General features: G+C 44.0%; 1 protein-coding gene across 1 annotated transcript in view; it reads left to right on the top strand.

The window, feature by feature from the left end:
* Positions 1-2,153: 2,153 nt before the first annotated feature.
* Positions 2,154-17,861, top strand: part of slco5a1 (solute carrier organic anion transporter family member 5A1) — a 50,308-nt gene continuing 34,600 nt past the window's right edge. The window contains exons 1-2 of the mRNA XM_033639154.2: positions 2,154-2,247; positions 2,757-4,192. Of these exons, the coding sequence (XP_033495045.1) occupies positions 3,235-4,192 (958 nt within the window). The 5' untranslated portion in view covers positions 2,154-2,247; positions 2,757-3,234. The remainder of the gene's footprint in view (positions 2,248-2,756; positions 4,193-17,861) is intronic.

Below are 17,861 nucleotides of genomic sequence, written 5' to 3'. Positions count from 1 at the left end.
CATGTTGGATGAAAAGGGGTATCTGGTTGTTTTGCTCCCTTTTGTAGCTATTTTGTGTCTCTTTGCAGTTCCTTTACATCTCTTTGTGGTCATTTTGACTTCCTGGTATGTGTTAATTTGAGTGACATTTTGCAGGTGAAGGCCAGTGGGGCCCCTGACACTTGGGGCCCCTGGGACTGTGACCAGTAGGCCCATTCAGTTGTCTTATGTTTTGCAATTAAATTATTTTTTATTTCATTTTAGCTAACAGATGGTAGAAAAACATAAAAAATGATTTAAAAACCCCAAAACAACAACAAAAATACTCAGCCTGTCTCTGCCAGGTGTATTTAAATATGGGGCAGTTACATAACATTCAACATTATATGTGCCTGAAATATTATATTTCCTACTGTATCTATACTTGCAGAGATGCTATGAAAGCTCTGCCGTAGTGCTTCAGTGCCACTATCTGCTGAATAAATCCCCTCTTCCCTTTATGCTGTTGTGTATTCATGGTGGTTTGGGGTATTGATTAGCCTGCTGCGTGCCCATAGCCAGAGAGAGAGATTAAAAACTCCCGAACAGAGGCCACAGAGGCCTCTATGATGGACCATGATGCCTCTCATTGATCCCTCTGATTGACTGCTGAGAGACAGTCTTTCTCTCTCAGTCACCAGTGAGATGGTGGACTGCACACAGCTGGGGGAAAGCTAAGCGTGTGTGTCACTTTAGGATTGGAGAAAAAAAGCATTTTAATGTTAGGAGACATCCCAAATATATCAGACATTTGAGAAGTGAAGTGAAGCAGAAATTTGACATTCAGGCTTTGTTCGAATGGTATTCCTCTGCGGAGGAACCGAAGAGCATCAGAATGAGGAGCGGAGGAGGAGCGGGATTGATCACCCAGCCTACCTTGTCCAGGAAATGAATTAATGACCTTGGGGAAAGTCATCCATCCATTTGACAGGCACTGGTAGTCAACTCTCTCCACAAAAAAGGAAGATCTTAATTCTCTGCCAGCACAGATATTTTCCATTCAATCTCCATTCGGTGACATTTAACCTTTAAAAAAACATGTCAAGCGTTAATGTTTATTCAGACAAACAGAATCAATACCTTTATTTATATGGCTCCAAATCATTCTTGTTACCTTATAAATGCACCCAGTAGACCTACTGTTGCAATGGCCATCAGAAGAAAGGCTACAATATCCATCATAAATCTATATTTTCCCTTCTCAATACAAGTCTAAATGGAAATGTATTTCACATAGTTTCAGCTTTAAAAATGTGTATTAATATATTCTAAGTACTTTACATCAATGAATCAATGGTAGTATTCCCTGAAAAAAATAAACTGACTTCACTGGACAATTAATTACTATATATTGCGTCAGAGGAGTGCCAGGCACAAACCCATTGTCTATATGAGCCTGTGACCAGTCAATCACTGCTGGGTCAGCAAGGGTCCCAGCAAGGGTCCCAGCTGTCTGAATGACGTAGCGTACTAAACAAGCAAGCATATGGGTCGACAAGCATGCTGGTATATGAAGTCCTGGAGTTAGTGTAGTTGAAATTACCTGAATGAAATTATGGATGCAACAGTATTTCCAGAAGTATCAAGTATGGCTTGTGTCTCAGAGACTCGCTGCTACTTATCTCAGCTTCACATGTAGTTTAATAGTGAGCTGAACGCGCGCTTTACTCGCGAAAGGAACTACAAGTCCCAGTATAGCTGGTGTGAAAAACAATCACCCCCACATTTGTTACATTCAATGTAGATTCTCCTCGTTGGGTTTATGTTGTAGCTCGACGGTTGAGAAGAAAAGTTAGCGTATTTGTGTACAAAATACAGCGAAGAAGTCGGAAACGTGTTTTCTGGTGATTGTTTTAACATTTTAGAGCTAGAGTAGCATAAAGCTACGGTGAGTTACACACGTAAAAAGATACATGATAAGTTTTATCGGCTGTATAATAGATGAACATATTTCTGACCAAATATTTCTCTTCAATCGCCACTTATATTATTTTTTATAACATTTTAATTTTCTTATTTTTAATCCTATGAGCTGGCGAAATCAAAACTAGACACTTTCAGCGTTTATTTCGTGCTTAATTGGTGCCCCCAACTCTGAATATTAATATTTCCGACAGCCGCTGAAGGTAGCACGTGCCCACCAGCAGCAGCAGCCATCCGCATTAAACAGATTTCATTCACTGAGTGGCCGCTCCATGGAGAACAACAGGCTACCTCCCTCTGTCCTGTGTGAGTATTACAGCCTCCTGCACCTCTAGCCTTTCACAGAAGTTATGCCAAATAATATTTGTCGCCGTTTTAGTCGAAGCCAAGACTTGCTGTCGCTTAATTTCAGAAATGTCTCGCGCTGAATCCGAGGTTTTAATTCTTTTCAAAGTCATGACTGAGACGTTTGTGGACAGCGTGGTCTTTTGTTCTCTAGGTATATTTCTCGTTTTGACAAAGGAAAGCTGGCTGTTATTGAGCCTTACCCGCTGCGACAGTTTGACACCGATGCGGTTGTTTGTTCCTGGAGGTTATTTTTTATTTTTTGGGGGGATATTTTCTCGTTTTAAGCAATTAAGCGATGTGAAGTGACCGGTTTAATCCAGGGTGGACGTATTGCCAGAATGCCAGAAGTGAATGGGGTTATATTTTGACGTTTTGTTTGTATGTAAATGTGTCTGTTTTTGATCTATCAGCCATTTTTTGATATTTGTTAATATTTTAATTTCATGTTTTTATCTTTTTTCCCCCAGGATGCTGCACAGCTATGGGACAAAGGAAACAAAAAGCCCCTATGAATCCAGCTATCTAACAAAGAGCCATAAAAGCAACACCTACAAGGGGTCATAAATTAGGGGAGTACTGTAAAGACATCACCTTTTTGTTATTTGTATGTTTCTTTTTTATTATTAGAAACTATTTATTAAAAACAGTTCACACATTAGACAATATTGTGAAGTGTTAGGGGGGTGATGTTCAGCTGTATCCAGTCATGATGTCACCAGTGGCCAGTGGCTTGTAAGAATATTTTGGAGCTAAGGTGACAGAGAGGAGCTGCTGTGAATGGCTATGTGGAACAAAACATGCACATAACCAGAGGGGTTCAGTCCGACCCAGTCCCACTGGCAGGGCAGAGTCTTTTCTCCAGCAGCAGTTCCACTTTGCCCTCATGTGGCACTAGTTACTGACCGACTCTTCAGCACAGAAAGGAGCCACGTCTCCAGCTGCGACATGACTTCATCGGACAACGATGAGATGGGGAGTGACCTGTCTGAGTCTCTGGAGATCCGTGAGCTCCAGGACCAGTACATGGACCCAGAGACCTGCTTCAAGTCCAAAAGCTTACCCATCCTGAATGGACCCTGTCAGCCGGATCGCAAGTCTGCGGAGACTCGGCTGGTCAACACCACCCACACCTGTGTGGCGGTGGAGGAGGGCAACGAGCTCCAGGCAAAAACCCCAGACTCAAGCCAGGCAGAGACTCCCTCCTCCAGGACAGACTTCTCCCCCTCTGCCTCCAGCATGGTGGGGCTCAGCAGCTCATTACCTGTGGAGGGCCACAGGGCTGCAGGTTCGGGGGGTAAAAAACTTGGTTTCTCTCTCACCCGCCTTATCCGCATCCCAGCCAGGAAGTATGTGCGGGTCATCCTAAGAGACTCTCGCTGCTTCCTGTTCTGCATGTGCTACCTGACCTTCATTCAGTCCCTGATGGTTTCGGGCTACCTGAGCAGTGTCATCACCACCATTGAGAAGCGTTACAGTCTGCGCAGCTCTGAGTCTGGCCTGCTGGTCAGCTGTTTTGACATCGGCAGCCTGCTGGTGGTGGTCTTCATCTCCTACTTTGGGGGCAGAGGTCAGAGGCCGCGCTGGCTGGCTGTAGGTGGTGTGGTCATCGCTGTGGGGGCAGCATTGTTTTCCCTGCCCCACTTCATCTCACCACCGTACCAGATTCAGGAGATGAACTCATCAACGGGGCGTGAAGGCCTCTGTTTGAGTTGCAACAGCAGTGGGCGTGAGCTCGACGTGGCATCGTGCCCTCGCGACCAGGAGGGCAATGAGCACAACCTGTATGTGACTCTGTTCATCTGTGCTCAGATACTTGTGGGCATGGGGTCCACGCCAATCTACACCCTGGGGCCCACCTACCTGGACGACAATGTGAAGAAAGAAAATGCATCTCTCTACCTGGGTAAGACGTCCTGTAATCCATTTTGTTTCCCTGACATTTATAAAACGTGGAGGAACAATGTTACATCACAAAAACATTCCAGACTTGCTGAATTTATTTGGATAAATAGAAGACAGGCTGCTTCTCAGACTTGAGCAGTTTCACTAGTTTTGCTCCACAGTACAAACTGTGCAGCTCTTATATGTGTAACTTGAAGGATGCAGTGCCCTTGGGCTATACAGTTACTGGCCTGTAACACAGTTAGTGTCAATTATCCCTGCTGATTTCATTCCCACTATAAATGCATCAGATGTTTGCATTTTGATAGATGTAAAAGACAGCTTTTAACTGGTCTGGTCTTGCGATGTTTACCGGGAGGGAATGTGCATGCATGTATGCCCGCAGAGTTCAAAAATGCACTCATCACCCCCCCAGCCCTCTGTCCTTTTGATTTAATCTTCACGGCATGCAACCTCTGCACCACACTGAGGTAAATACAGAGACTGCAAAGTCAACCTTGGGCCAGAAGCGCATGAGAGGAGTGTGGTGCGAGAAGCAGAACTGGGTTGCTTATGATTAATGGTCCTGCACTGTGTGTGTGTGTGTGTGTGTGTGTGTGTGTGTGTGTGTGCGCGCGTGCATGGTAATACTGCTGTGTCCTCAGGCTTGTGTGTGTGTGCGCACAGGCTGGCAGCAGTAAAGCAGCATGCTCTCATGTTTAGCCAGAAAGGACTGGTTTCTGGTGTGTTTAAGTGTGAGCAGATTGTATTCCTTCACAAATCATCTGTACGTTTCTTCACAGGTATCCTGTAATTTATCTGGTATGCTGGGGCTGTGCTGGCTGTGATGGCCTGTACATGCACACACATACTCCGCAGAGCTCATAGAGAAGGTCATGGTTGCAGAAGTAATCCTCCTGTGTGTCCCCACTGTAGTTGGGTTATTGGGACATGGGGCACCCCTCAATCTGGTGCAGTGTCTTTACACAGATGGTCACTGTCCCACTGACCTGTGTGTAGGGCTGCAACTAATGATTACTGTCATCAGTTTATCTGTTGATTTATATTATGGATTAATCTGCAAAATTATCCTCTGAATATTTGCATTTTTGCTTGATAAACAGCTTTATCTTGTGATCTTGTGATTTAACTTTTCAGTTGATCCATCGACTGATTCATTAACTACTTGTTTCAATATGCTTGGTGGATGAAAAACAACAGAGATTGTTGCAGAGCATTAGCCACAGTGATGACACCAGCCCCCGATCCCAACATTACACAGTCTATGAAGCATATTCTGTGTAGAGTCCTCTCGCTGCCTGCTCTGCTGCCCCCGAGACCCAGTATTGATCAGATCCCTGCGTCACAGGGAGCCAATGCAGCAGAGCTATTGAACCAGGGAGGAAAACAAGGAGAAAACAACCCCAAAACAGAGACTTGCTGTGCCTTCACCTCGCCATGGTACAAACGCAAACGCATCTGAGCTCCTAAGGCCCATTGAGTCATCACAGTCAAGACATCCCTGTGTACAGATATCCATCAAAAGCGGCTGCTGTGCCCTTGATGGTTATTTTCAGAGGACTCCCAGAGGGATAATCTGTGTCTTCCAGCAATGCATTGTTTGGGAAAACGGCAACATGTTCTGACATGTCAGATGGAGTGGGGAAGTGGAGAAAATGTCCTTGATTTGTATATCAGACTCTCACAATAACCATGGTAACTGGGCTCCGCTTGTATTATTCAGGTGTTTTGAATACATCTTTATCTTTGACATTCTCTGAGGCGTGTTCTGGTATTTGGTGCATGAGTCAGCCACGGATGAAGAAGTCCAGGTAGTGCTGGCTTGCCATGTTAGTATGTAGGGGTGTACGAAAATATTAGTATACTCGTGTATCGCAATATTATGTTTAGTGATACTGTATTGATTCACAAAAACACTGTTAGATTTTAATTCATAGTTTATATGCAAATATTCATGGCAGTGGTTAATTTTGTGTTGTTAAACCCCTGACCATTAGATCCTCCAGTGTAATCTATCTGCAGCCTTTTGACTCTTTAACTCCTACGTAGCAGCATATCCCTAGCATAAACACAAAGAACACATCCCTATGAAACAGGCATAGTCATTCATTGAACACCACTAGCATTGGCAGTTTTTCTAAAATTAGATTTAAAGGTCCCGTATGATGGTCATTTTTAGGTTTATACTTGTATTTTAGGTTTCGACTTAAACATGTTTTCATGCTTTAATGTTCGAAAAACACTTTATTTTTTTCAGACTATCTGTCTGAATATACCTATATTCACCCTCTGTGTGAGATGCTCTGTTTTAGCGCCTGTCTCTTTAAGCCTCCCTCTCGAAAAGCCCACGTGTTAAGATTGGTTGCGTTTCTGGGTCTTCCACATCTGTTCGCTCCGATCTTTGCAGCTGGGAAATGACCGTAACCAAACAGTATCAGCAGTTTCTGCCTTTTTATCTTTTTGATGTCACAACTTCCCAGAAGCCCAGACGGCTTGTTTAAAGGCACAGTTTGTGAATACAGACTCTAAATGTGTTTTGTTTTGTTGTTTTCCCACCTGGACCTTTATGCTCTGCCATTTCTCCTCTAATCATCATGCTGTAACCTGTGACAGGCTGTTATGATACCAGAACTATCGCACATTCACATATATGTAATTTTTTGTCAAGCTGTGAGCGTCACGTATATTTACATTACCAAAGGTTTATGACAAAATTACTTCATAACACGTGCACACGGCGAGAGAGGAAAGGGAGAGTTGCTGTGCTGCTGCCAGAGGAGCCGCTGAATGAGTTCCCTGTGAGGGGTAACTCACTAAAAGAGTCTGAGAAGTCCGGGGCTGTTCATAAAACATTCAGGACGCCACTGTTTATTTCGCGCTACTGAAGCTGCTCCTCTTTTTGAAACCCCTGCGGAGTCGGCAATAATTTTGCTTCCAGCTATGCTCGTTGTTGCCGTGGTTGACAGTATGACGGCAATATGTCAACAAGTCAGAATATTGCGAGTATCGCGATAAGAATTTTTTATATTGTTTTAAAAATTATACTGGTCTAATCGTGAATAAGATGATATGGCACACCCCCAATTGTAGCATTATCCCCACCACTTACAGTGAGCTCAGCTGCTGTGGCGCCAGACTGACCTCTGGTGGTACGCAATGTGAACTACATGAAAACGTTCTCATTACAGCCTCTCCATTTTGAGCTCAGTAGAAACTGGAGTGTCTGTATTTTTAACGGTATTGAAAACCTTACCTTCGGGATTTCTAACTACCCTGGTATACCGTAGTACCATGATATCGCTTCACCTTGCACTCCAGTAACGCAGTATGTTTAGTTTGGATGAAATCTACCTCCAGACATCATAATTCTTTATTTCACCCTAAATAAACATGTTGTTGGGCAAGTGTTAGAGTCAACATTGAAACGTAGATTTTTAACCTCTACTCAGTCCCCTTCCCTCCCCCTGCGAGAAGGGAAAGTGGAGCACTTCTGAACCCATTCACCCAGAAATCCTCCAAGCTATCCTCATATTTTCCTAGCTTAATTTTGTGGAGATATAGGCTACCCATATCTTGAGGAGGCTTCCCCCGAAATTACCTCGAGATGGTTTTCCCCCCTCTCCCATGAATGTAAACCCCATCTCAATTTACGCTGGCTCAGAGGGGAGGAGCTGCTTGCTTTAGTAGGACAATGCGGTGTAAACTGAGGGGTACTTCTGGTGCCCTTGGAGGAAGAGAAAGAGAGAGTGTGTGGTTTTTTGTCAGGATGTTATCTTTGTGTACGCATGCATACACAGTAGGGCATTCCCTCGGACCATTCGCCCCAATTCCCAGTTATGGCCCCATGTTGCTATGGTAATATAACAGGCACGGCATCTGAACTTTACCTCTTTTACTGTACTTTGAGAGCAAATGGTGAAACGAGGGAATTGTTTATTTGGCTTTGTAGATTTCTGTTTAGGATTTTGTGGTTTTGTAGTACTCCTAGAGAATTTAAAGACAAGAACTGGCAGCTCGAGTGTGGAAGTAGCTGCCGTTTGCACATTTCTGCCTCTTTTCCTCAGTCTGTTCTCTTTCTGCTCTGACAGATTTACAACATACCATTCTTGGCGTTACTATGGTGAACGTTTGTCTTTGCCCCTCTCTGAGGAGCCACTCCATCTTGTGTAAAGGTGGCTCATTGCGTTAGATGAGGTTTCTGTTGTTCAGTTGAGCAACAATTTGTAATAAACTGGAAGCAAACATATTTAAATCAGCTTCTGTTGTTGTTTTGCTGTCTCTGCTGTTGATTGATTCCTCTGGTCTCCGTCACCATCTCCATGTGATTTGACTACACAGTGACCCACAGATCTAAATGATCAATATAATCTCGATTCTCCTCATTGAGTTGTTGATCCCTTACAAGCCATGGACAGTGACTGTGACCTCCAGCTATGAGAGGGAGCGTTTTTTTCCTTCCACCCCCGCCTCACTGACGACCTCTGTGATTTACAAGCTAATGATGCTGAGAAGCTGTTATTGATGTCGGGTGAACGGAGAGGTCATCTCTGATTAGATTGCTGTCTGCATGTCCACATTACCCTCTGGAGGAGGTGTCCACTGAAAATATACCCAAAATTTGTCACAGCCCTTTTGTTAATTCCCTGTTTTTCTTTTTATCGTCTAGACTTTGCAGCCTGTTTGCATACAAATCTCCTGTACACACAGCCACCCTGTCTACACGCAGGATAAGATTAATAGATTCCTACTGGCTGACAAAGTCCCACTGCCTCTGCATTAACTAGTTTGCAGTGCAGATGACTTTGAAACGGATATACTGGTGTGTGTTATTGGTGCGTGTGCATTATTAATGTTCCCATGAAAATAAAAGGAGATCTGACATAGCTGTAGTTTGACACAGTGGTGTTTATTTACTAAAGAGGAGGAGAAGAGGTGGTGCCCAGTTTAGGAAGAGAGGAGCTTTAACACCCGCAGAGACAGCCTGAACACTGGTCTTGTCTGCGCTCTCTGATACTCACAGACACACACACACGCTCGCATAAGCACAAGGGGTGTGTTTTCCGCTCTCTCCCTCTGACAGATTTAGAAAGAACAGTTGCTCTCAGTATCTCTCCTGAAGTGCGTTTTGTGTGTGTGTCTCCCTCCAGATTAGAGAGGAAAAAGCAGGAATGAACAGTTCACTATTACCTCCTGTGTTTTTATTTTTTGTTGAGGATTATCAGCCGTGGCCCCAGCACGTCCTTTTTCTGTGCTCACTCAAGTCAATTCCATTAAACTGTGTGTCCTGTTCTGCCCAGCAGCCAAAGCAAATGCAGATTGTGCACTGACAGAAGCAAACACACACACACACACACACACACGTCCCTAGAGAACCTCCCCTCCCCCCGGCGCTCGCTCTGTCTCTGCCCCTCCAGGCTGACAGATCACATTTCAGAATCAGTTAGGGTACATGTTTGGGCCCCGTCAGAGGCTGGCACACATATAGAAAGAAGGCTGGTCCTGTTTCATCACTGTCCCCTTGGCTTATCCTCAAGGAGGTTTTAAATATCTCTACTCGCTTTCCCTCCGCTCGGTTGTGTTGTCCACACAGGCCCTCAGGGTTACTCAGCAGCAGGCGACCTTTTTAGCTGCAGCTTGCAGGGCTGCCAGCTCTGACCACCACTATTACTACTACTACTGTGATTCCCCATTGAACCGCTGACCCCTCTGAGGCTGATCCTGTGCCACCGATGACTCTGTCTGTGCCTCGAAATCTTTTACTGCTGTTTGTATCTCCACCAACCTGCACTCCTCACAGACATTTTGTCTTTTAATCACTCCGCAGGAAGAGTAGGAGTGATAGAATAAGGCAAGTGTGGGAGTCGGTTTGTTTCCAGAGGCAGGGGTCTTTACAGCACCAACTGTAGTGCAGTCATTGCTCAGTCTCATTGGCTGCTGACTTCTTCCATTTTTTAGCGTTGTGTCCGGGTTGTTTTGACAGTGTGGGAAGGTTCCTGGGGAAATGCCACAAGAGGTTTTCGGGATCACAGTGACGCTGAGAAACCTTTTGTTTAAAGGTATGCAGGAAAGGAATGGACAATTTTTCTTTGTTCTTGCTGGCTCTTTGGTTCATGTCCCCCCCCCCCCCCCCCCCCAAAATCCTCTTTGATGCCTTGCTCTTGTTGGCTCGGGTTAAAATGAAATAACACCCCAAAATAGCTTTGAAGTGGTTTAATTGTCACTGGACAGAAACACAGTAGGGGATTGTCACTTCTCATTCACATCTATACATTAGAAATCAGCTTGAAAAATGAAATGTCACGTAGATTTTCAGACTGGGTAACTTTATGACTGAGTGGTTAGTGTGTTTGGTCTACAGTGCTGCAAATATCTCAGGACCGCAGACAATACCTTCCCCACCCACGAAGCCATGACTCATAATTGAGTGTCTTGGGGATTACATGATTGCCTTAACAGCGTCCGTCAGTTTGAACAAATTACAGTGCCTCATTCACAAATGAAACGTTTAATTTATAACACATCTTAATGTGACATCTGTACTTGCGAATAGCACATTTTTCTCTCTTTTTATATTTCCTGTCTAGATGGATAGCTTTAATACTGCCTTATCTCCCCCGAGCTGCCACATCCCCTTTAAGTGTTATACGGCCTGTAACAAAAAAACAAGAGGCCTCTTCACTTCAGATGTCCTTTGCCGTTTCATCTCTGCTGACTGAAAGCACTCAAAAACCTGCAGCCTCTCTGTGTATTTTCTCTGATTAAGCCTATCAGCATTGTGAAGAGAAACATGCCCTTCCTTCGCCTGTTGTGTCCAGTCAGGAAATGAGTCGTTGTCAATAATTACCAGATGTTTATCTGTTGCCAGGGGTACAGCATGTCCTGCAATGGCTATCGACACAGAGGGTACTGTCGCTATCGAGCACTGGATTCTTAAAAAGATGGAAACTCTGAGTGAGCTACTGTGGGATTGGACATATCTGAGCTGTGTCAATTCTATCTGGATCAAATAGTTGCATATACTGCATATAGACTGCCTGTACATGCATGTCAAGCTGAATTATGCTCTCTTCTCTCAATCTTGTGCGTCTTATCTGCTCAGCTCAGTCCGTCCTTCAAGTTGATTCAGCCTTTAGGGTGTTGTTAGGAGTGTTGTTTTGCTACAGAGATGGGGGGAAAAAAAATCTTCCTCCGTTCTCGTGTTATGCCCTCGGAGCAGTGGACTGGCTATTGTTCTCCTTGACCCCTGTGCTGCGTAGATGGAGACTGAGGGAGGAGGGGCTGCTGGAGGGAGAAGTGTTAATGGCATTTACATAAGTGTAAGAACATGTTGAGCACAAACATAGCTCTGGTATTTGGGAAAGAATGTGCTTTCATTCACAAATATTAGGATCATGTCGACAAATGGTGACCTCCACATGGACATCCAAACAGATTTGCTTACTAAAGCAACATTAGTAAGAAAAATTAAAGCATTTCCTTCCATTTTTATACACTGGATGTCCTTTTTTTCCTTATATTGACCTTCTGACCTTAAGCTGCTATTCTACTGTGCTGGCTGCATATAGCCGACCCATCTGTGTCAAGCTCCTGGAGGGACAGGAGCCCACTCTGAGGGAAATAAATGGCACGACACTAAACGTTTTCCAACCCCAGCCTGTGGGATCGCTGCGCGTGCGCGCGCGCGCGCACACACACACACACACACACATGCACACTCAGACACATACAGACATGCTGAAAAATAATGCACTAAGACCAAAAAATGTAGCCTGACAGGCGTACAGACTGGGGCGAATCTCGCCGTGCACATTCTTGTGTCTGTTGTAGCGGCTCTGCCAAGCTCCGTTATGCCACTAAATGTAGCGTTAAGCTGGTTGTGCATTATGTAACTCGGGCTAATAGGCTAACACGTAACCGCGATACAGCTCATTGGAGAGACAGTGTTTTGACAAGAGTCGTCCACTGGTTTTAGCTGACTGAGTTGGCTCATTGTTGTGGGATGTTTGGGAGAAAAGTTTATTTAAAGTACACAGTAGGAATCTTTTAACAGCCAGACACAGGTACCTTATAATATTTTCCAAAGCCTGCTGCTCTAATGCTAATTTTGTCAGGCTTCTATCCCCGTGGCTGTGTGTTTTACATTTTGGGGGGCCTAGTAGTTGGTAGCAGGGTGTAAATGGTGAGAGAGCAGCTGTTTAGAGCTGGCAGGGTGCGTGTGTGTGTGTGCACCTGCAGATGGGGATGGGTGAGGTTTAGGGCTTTGGGGGTTGGTGGGAGTGAGCACAAGTGTTTGCAGGAGGCAGGGTTTTGTGTTGCGTGGCTTTTCCTGCAAGCATGCAGTGGTATTTGAACATCTGTGCCTGTGCGGAGACACTGCAGGGAAGTCTGACCCGTCATTGTCAAGACTGACTCCACAGACTTCTGTCACAGTGTGTAGGAGGCACCTCTGCTGCAGAACAGTGTACTGAGTTCTTTTCTTACCTGCATTAACAGCAAATGATGTGAATGAAAGCAGGGCGGTGCTGTGTAGTCACTCCATCTGCTGCGTGTTGTGCCACAGTAATTATATTCACTCAAATAGTAATCAGAGTATTCCAGATTCATGGTTAAGATCACATAAGCTTAGCTATTAATATAGTCTTTTAGCCTTTTATCCTTCAAGATACCAGCAAATCCAATTTTCTCACTGTTGCCAAGGAAATGAAAGTCACATAGGACACAGAATCAGAAAACACACATTCAAGCATAAAGAAGGCTGGTGAATATGATTAAGAATATGTCTTTATATATTAAATATTTGTTATGGTTTCCTGAAGGCAAGGAACGAGCTGATGGCTGTGGAGTTGAGTTGGAATCAGCATTCTTGCCTTTTTATTTTCCTCTTGGGGAGTAGCTGGTGCAGGAATTGGACAGAGGAGGGTGCGCTGATGAATCGGCCAAATTCTTGGCACTGGCTGAAGATTGGGGGGGGGCATCGCTTAAGCACCATGGACCAGATTGCTGTGCCATGTCTGTCAATGAGAGAGGCTGAAAAGCTGCAGGTGCAAGCTTGAGGCAAACTAACACCTCAGCCCTGTACTCACTCCTCTAATGGATTCACACACACATACACTCACGCACACTCAGTCGCTAGTATAATGTAGTTATACCCCCGGCCCAGATGCCCCATTCATGGCCCCTCACCAGCTGAAAGATTATCTGCCACCCTCTCAAATGCTGGAACATTATGTATGCATGGACAAACACACAGAGTGGTGACAGACTTGGTGTGTTTGACGCGACATTTGGGAGCACTCCACCAGTGTGCGTGTGTTTTGGCAAGAAGTAATGTAAGGATTAGGGTTTGGCAACATGTTAAAATCCAGGTCCAAGCTCTCATAGCTTTTTTAATCAAATGATTAGTCAAAATAAACTCACAAAATGCCAAGAAAGGAATATATTTGTACATCTGTTTTCCTTATTTAACATAATGATGCAAATATGTACTTTCTGAATTTAGGTTTCTCTCCTAACTCATCATTAAACACACTTGAATGTGACGAAGACAAAATAAAACTCACCCAAACTGTCTTGGTTAGTCTTTCACTACCTCTGGTTTGGTCGAAATAAACCCTTAATTCACCAAGTTAGAAGTGAAAATACGCTGGCTCTCCGTGCTGTTTTTTCTGGCCTCTTTGTGTTACAGGGTTAGCTTGCCGAATGAGATTCTGTCGCTGAGTAGTCTTGCAAAGCCAGACCTATCTGCACACTTTGAGTGCTTTGCCAGCTGCCCGCTGAGCACCATCTCTCACTTGTTCTATGGAGGCAGACCTTTAAATTAGCACCACAAAAAACAGTCAGTGATGTACTCAGCCAATCACAGATAGCTGATACATTCGTCCAATCGCTAATAATGGTCCTCTCAGATTGGCTGCATGGCGTACAGCTTCAATCAGAGGTTGAGAATGAAGCAAATTTGGCCTGATAACATATGTTACTTTCAACTGAGGATGTAAATGCCCAGTCTACCTCCCCACAATGACTCACACTGTTTCAAATTTCACCTAGAATGCCTTTATAAACCTTGTTTGCACTCTTAATCTCACAAATCTGATGACTAATCCTAACCTGGAATAACAATTTGTTGACCTAACAGCTCGACCAGAGAGTGGTGGAAAAAATAGCAGGCTCCACACTACAGCAGACTCTGTACCTGCCTGTTGCTTCGGCTGTGCATGTTCTGTACATTTGCAAGGTGCATACTGACCTAAACTTGTCTACAGAGGAGTTTTCATTGCAAGAAAATGTTGAAAATGCCCCTTTAAGTCATTCATTAGAAGCAATTAGTAGAGGATGAGCTAAAATTGTGTGTTTGCTCTCATTATGTAAAGGGACTGAGGGTAAAAGTTACAAAGAAAGATGGATTTGGATGGAAATCCACAAAGGATGATGGATTAGACAATTAAGTAGAGAGCAAAGGGATTTACTCAATGTGGCAGTGTGTGAAAGACTTCTGAGAAATATTAGAAAGTGAAGTCATATGAAAGGGAGGAGGCACAAAGGAATTAGCACATTTCTCTCAGGCTCTGCCTTTGAATGACATCCCATCAGTAAGCCAGTTAAAGAGAACTGAGTTGGTTTGATTGGCTTGTCACAAGGGGAGATCATGAGGAAGAGTGAGCGAAATAGATTTCCAGCTGTCTGATAAATAACACTTTATAACGCCAGCATGGATGGTGAGAACTTTTCTCGTCTTGACTAACAACAAAGTAGGTTTACTTTGTGCACAGCATTCACAGAAACACCTTTCTGGGGGCTGGTGAAAACAGAATTATATACATCATATATATTAATATGATGGTAAAATCAAAAGTGAATCATCATTTACTCACACTAACAATATTCAGTAGTTCATGTTTATAAAATAACATATGCGAGTGTGTACAGTGCTGTTTGCCACAGGCTTTCACTGAGAACAATAAATAGTCATGATTGAGCCACATCAGTCAGCGACAGGTGCTTTCAGTCTGCACTGTAGCAAAGTTTTATTCCAATGCAGTGTAAGGGAGTATATAAAATACCAGACTTACAAGCAAGTATAACGTGGTCCAAGCCCCCGATGCAATAAATAAGTTGGGGATAATGTCCCATAAGGTGTCCATTGTCAGGAAGTGCATGAAGGACAGTTGTCTTTGGAGTCTTATTAATTCTTCATTATGGGCACCTCTAAGGGCATTATCCCACTTATACTATGGTCACTTGCCAAAGAAAAAAAAATATGACCATTCATTTACATTTTTATGTGTTTAGCAATTAAAATTTAAAGTTTTTCAAAAGCCATAACTCAGTTTCCCGTGTATCTCCTGAGGGTTTGACTAATTCCTGCAATAATCACTGCCATTCCATAAGGTTCATGTGCAATGACAACGTTGTTTACTACTCCAGCAAATAGGATGGACCTTAGACTTGGCAATGATGGCGATGATATTTCCAGTTCCCTCAGCTCATAGAGCCCTTTGGCTCAGCTGTGAGCCAGAAAGCTAACATGATGCTATCAGGATTCAAAGTCAATAACATTGCGTACAGTTGACACAGTAAATATGATTTGACAGTATGTTTGGCAACAAGATTAGCTAGATGTGCAGCCATGTCAGTTCCCAAATCTCTGTCAAGATTTGCACATACAAAGATTGTGATACTGTGTAGTCAGTGCATTAATTTAGAACAGTGAACAGACATAATCAGGAATTAATGGACACTCTGCAGCCAATCAGAATTGACTGTCAACCCAGACCAATGTAGGGCTGCACAATTAATCTAACATTGATTACGATCACGATTTTGGCTTCCCACAATAAAATGAAAATAATGTGTGCCCAGGTTATAAAAAACTCTGCTGCATATCAACTCCAGCACCTTCTAAACCAATAGCCAGCCTCCACTTTTAAAGAGCTGTTCACTATATGTGCACTCTGCAGCAGCATCGTGTGAAGAACTTTCCTGAATGTTGGGACTGCAGACGAGCAAAACCAACCGTCATCATCTCTTGTCGGGGAGCATTTCGGATTTAGGAGAGGACAAATCATACGCAACAAGTGTGTGTGACTAATGTCTGCACAGAAAAGCAACCCAACTAACTTTTTAAACTACCTGAAAAAACACTACAGTCTGTAGTGCGATCACTGAATGAATGCCAAGAAGAAAAACATTGCCGACGTTACCTCACTGAATACCTGTCCTTGTCTAGCATCAACTCAGGAAATGCATTGAATTAGTACACTGATGCAAAGATTTGTTAATAAGCAGGAATGTAGTACAAGGGTGAGGAGCTTTGACATCCGGAGGGAGCTTGGAGTAGAGCCGCTGCTCCTTCGCGTCCAAAGGGGTCAGTTGAGGTGGTTCGGGCATCTAATCAGGATGCCTCCTGGGCGCCTCCGTTAGAGGTGTTTTGGGCATGTCACACTGATAGGAGGCCCCAGGGCAGACCCAGAACACGCTGGAGGGATTACATATCTCATCTGGCCTGGGAATGCCTTGGGGTCCCCCAGGAGGAGCTGGAAAGCCTTACAGGAGAGAGGGATGTCTGGGGTGCTGCCCCCATGACCTGGCCCCGAATAAGCAGATTAAAATGGATGGATGGATAGATAATCATGGTTATCATTTTGGCCATAATGATACAGGCCAAGACCACGGTGTAAAATGGAATTGATCACTATTAGTATTAATAATAAAATACGCAAAAACAACAACTGGGACACACCAGTCACCAACAGAAACATTAATTCCATGTAAATCACACTAGTTTTTGATAAGAAACCACACTTGAGTGTTTGTAAGTTTGAATCCAAAAGTGTTCTCTAAACTAAGACCTCAAATCTTTTGTCTCAGAGCGTTTGTCCACCTGACAGTGATGGATTTAGAGGCCCACTCACTCGCTTTACTGCAGCACAGCAGAGCGAGCAGCTGACGACTGACCTCATATGTATCGCTGGCAGGGTTCTTCTTCCATCACCATGTTCCCAGTTGAGTTTTGCTGATTTTTGTTCATCTAGATTTCTTTCCATTCAGCCTTACTCCCACCAGCCCCAATCAGCAGCAGCAGATTTGTGTTCTTTTGCTGTTAGTGCAAGACCAGAAGCCTTACAGCAGCATGAGAATCAGCAGAAAGTGGTCGCTCGGTGTCAGAGTTAGGATCCATGACCCCTCTGACGAACACAGAAGTTGTACTGGGGTCCCTCAGGAAAACCATGCCTGCTGGAAACTTAAGTTGCATTCGATGAGGGTCATTGCTACCACAGCTTTTTCTTTGTGGACTGGCTGAATCATTGGTTAAAGCAGTTAATAATATCCATGTTCATCATGGCTAGCAGAAGTGTTGCCTCACTGGCTGACTGTAGTGTAGCGTCCGTCCTGTAGCAGGGGAGCAGCTAGAAATAAAGACCAGCCCTCCATTCTCTCTCTCAATTTTTAAATATTTGATTTAGCAAAGTGAGCTTGGGGACCCCTGCAAGGAAAGTATAGCAGCTTGCATGAAAGTTTTATCACTGTTTGGGCTTTTCTTGCAATATGACAAAGATTTGGGCGCTACTATCCTGCAGCGAGGAGCTTTGGTATAAACCACAATAAAAGAGAGGATGCAATTTCTGACTTATTTTTCCAAAGGCATGAGAAAAATCTTCCAGTGGAGCATG

Source organism: Epinephelus lanceolatus, chromosome 20, assembly GCF_041903045.1.
Source record: "Epinephelus lanceolatus isolate andai-2023 chromosome 20, ASM4190304v1, whole genome shotgun sequence".
NCBI classification, from domain to species: domain Eukaryota; kingdom Metazoa; phylum Chordata; class Actinopteri; order Perciformes; family Serranidae; genus Epinephelus; species Epinephelus lanceolatus.
Note: the sequence above shows the minus strand (reverse complement) of the source record. Positions and strands in the feature narration are given on the sequence as shown.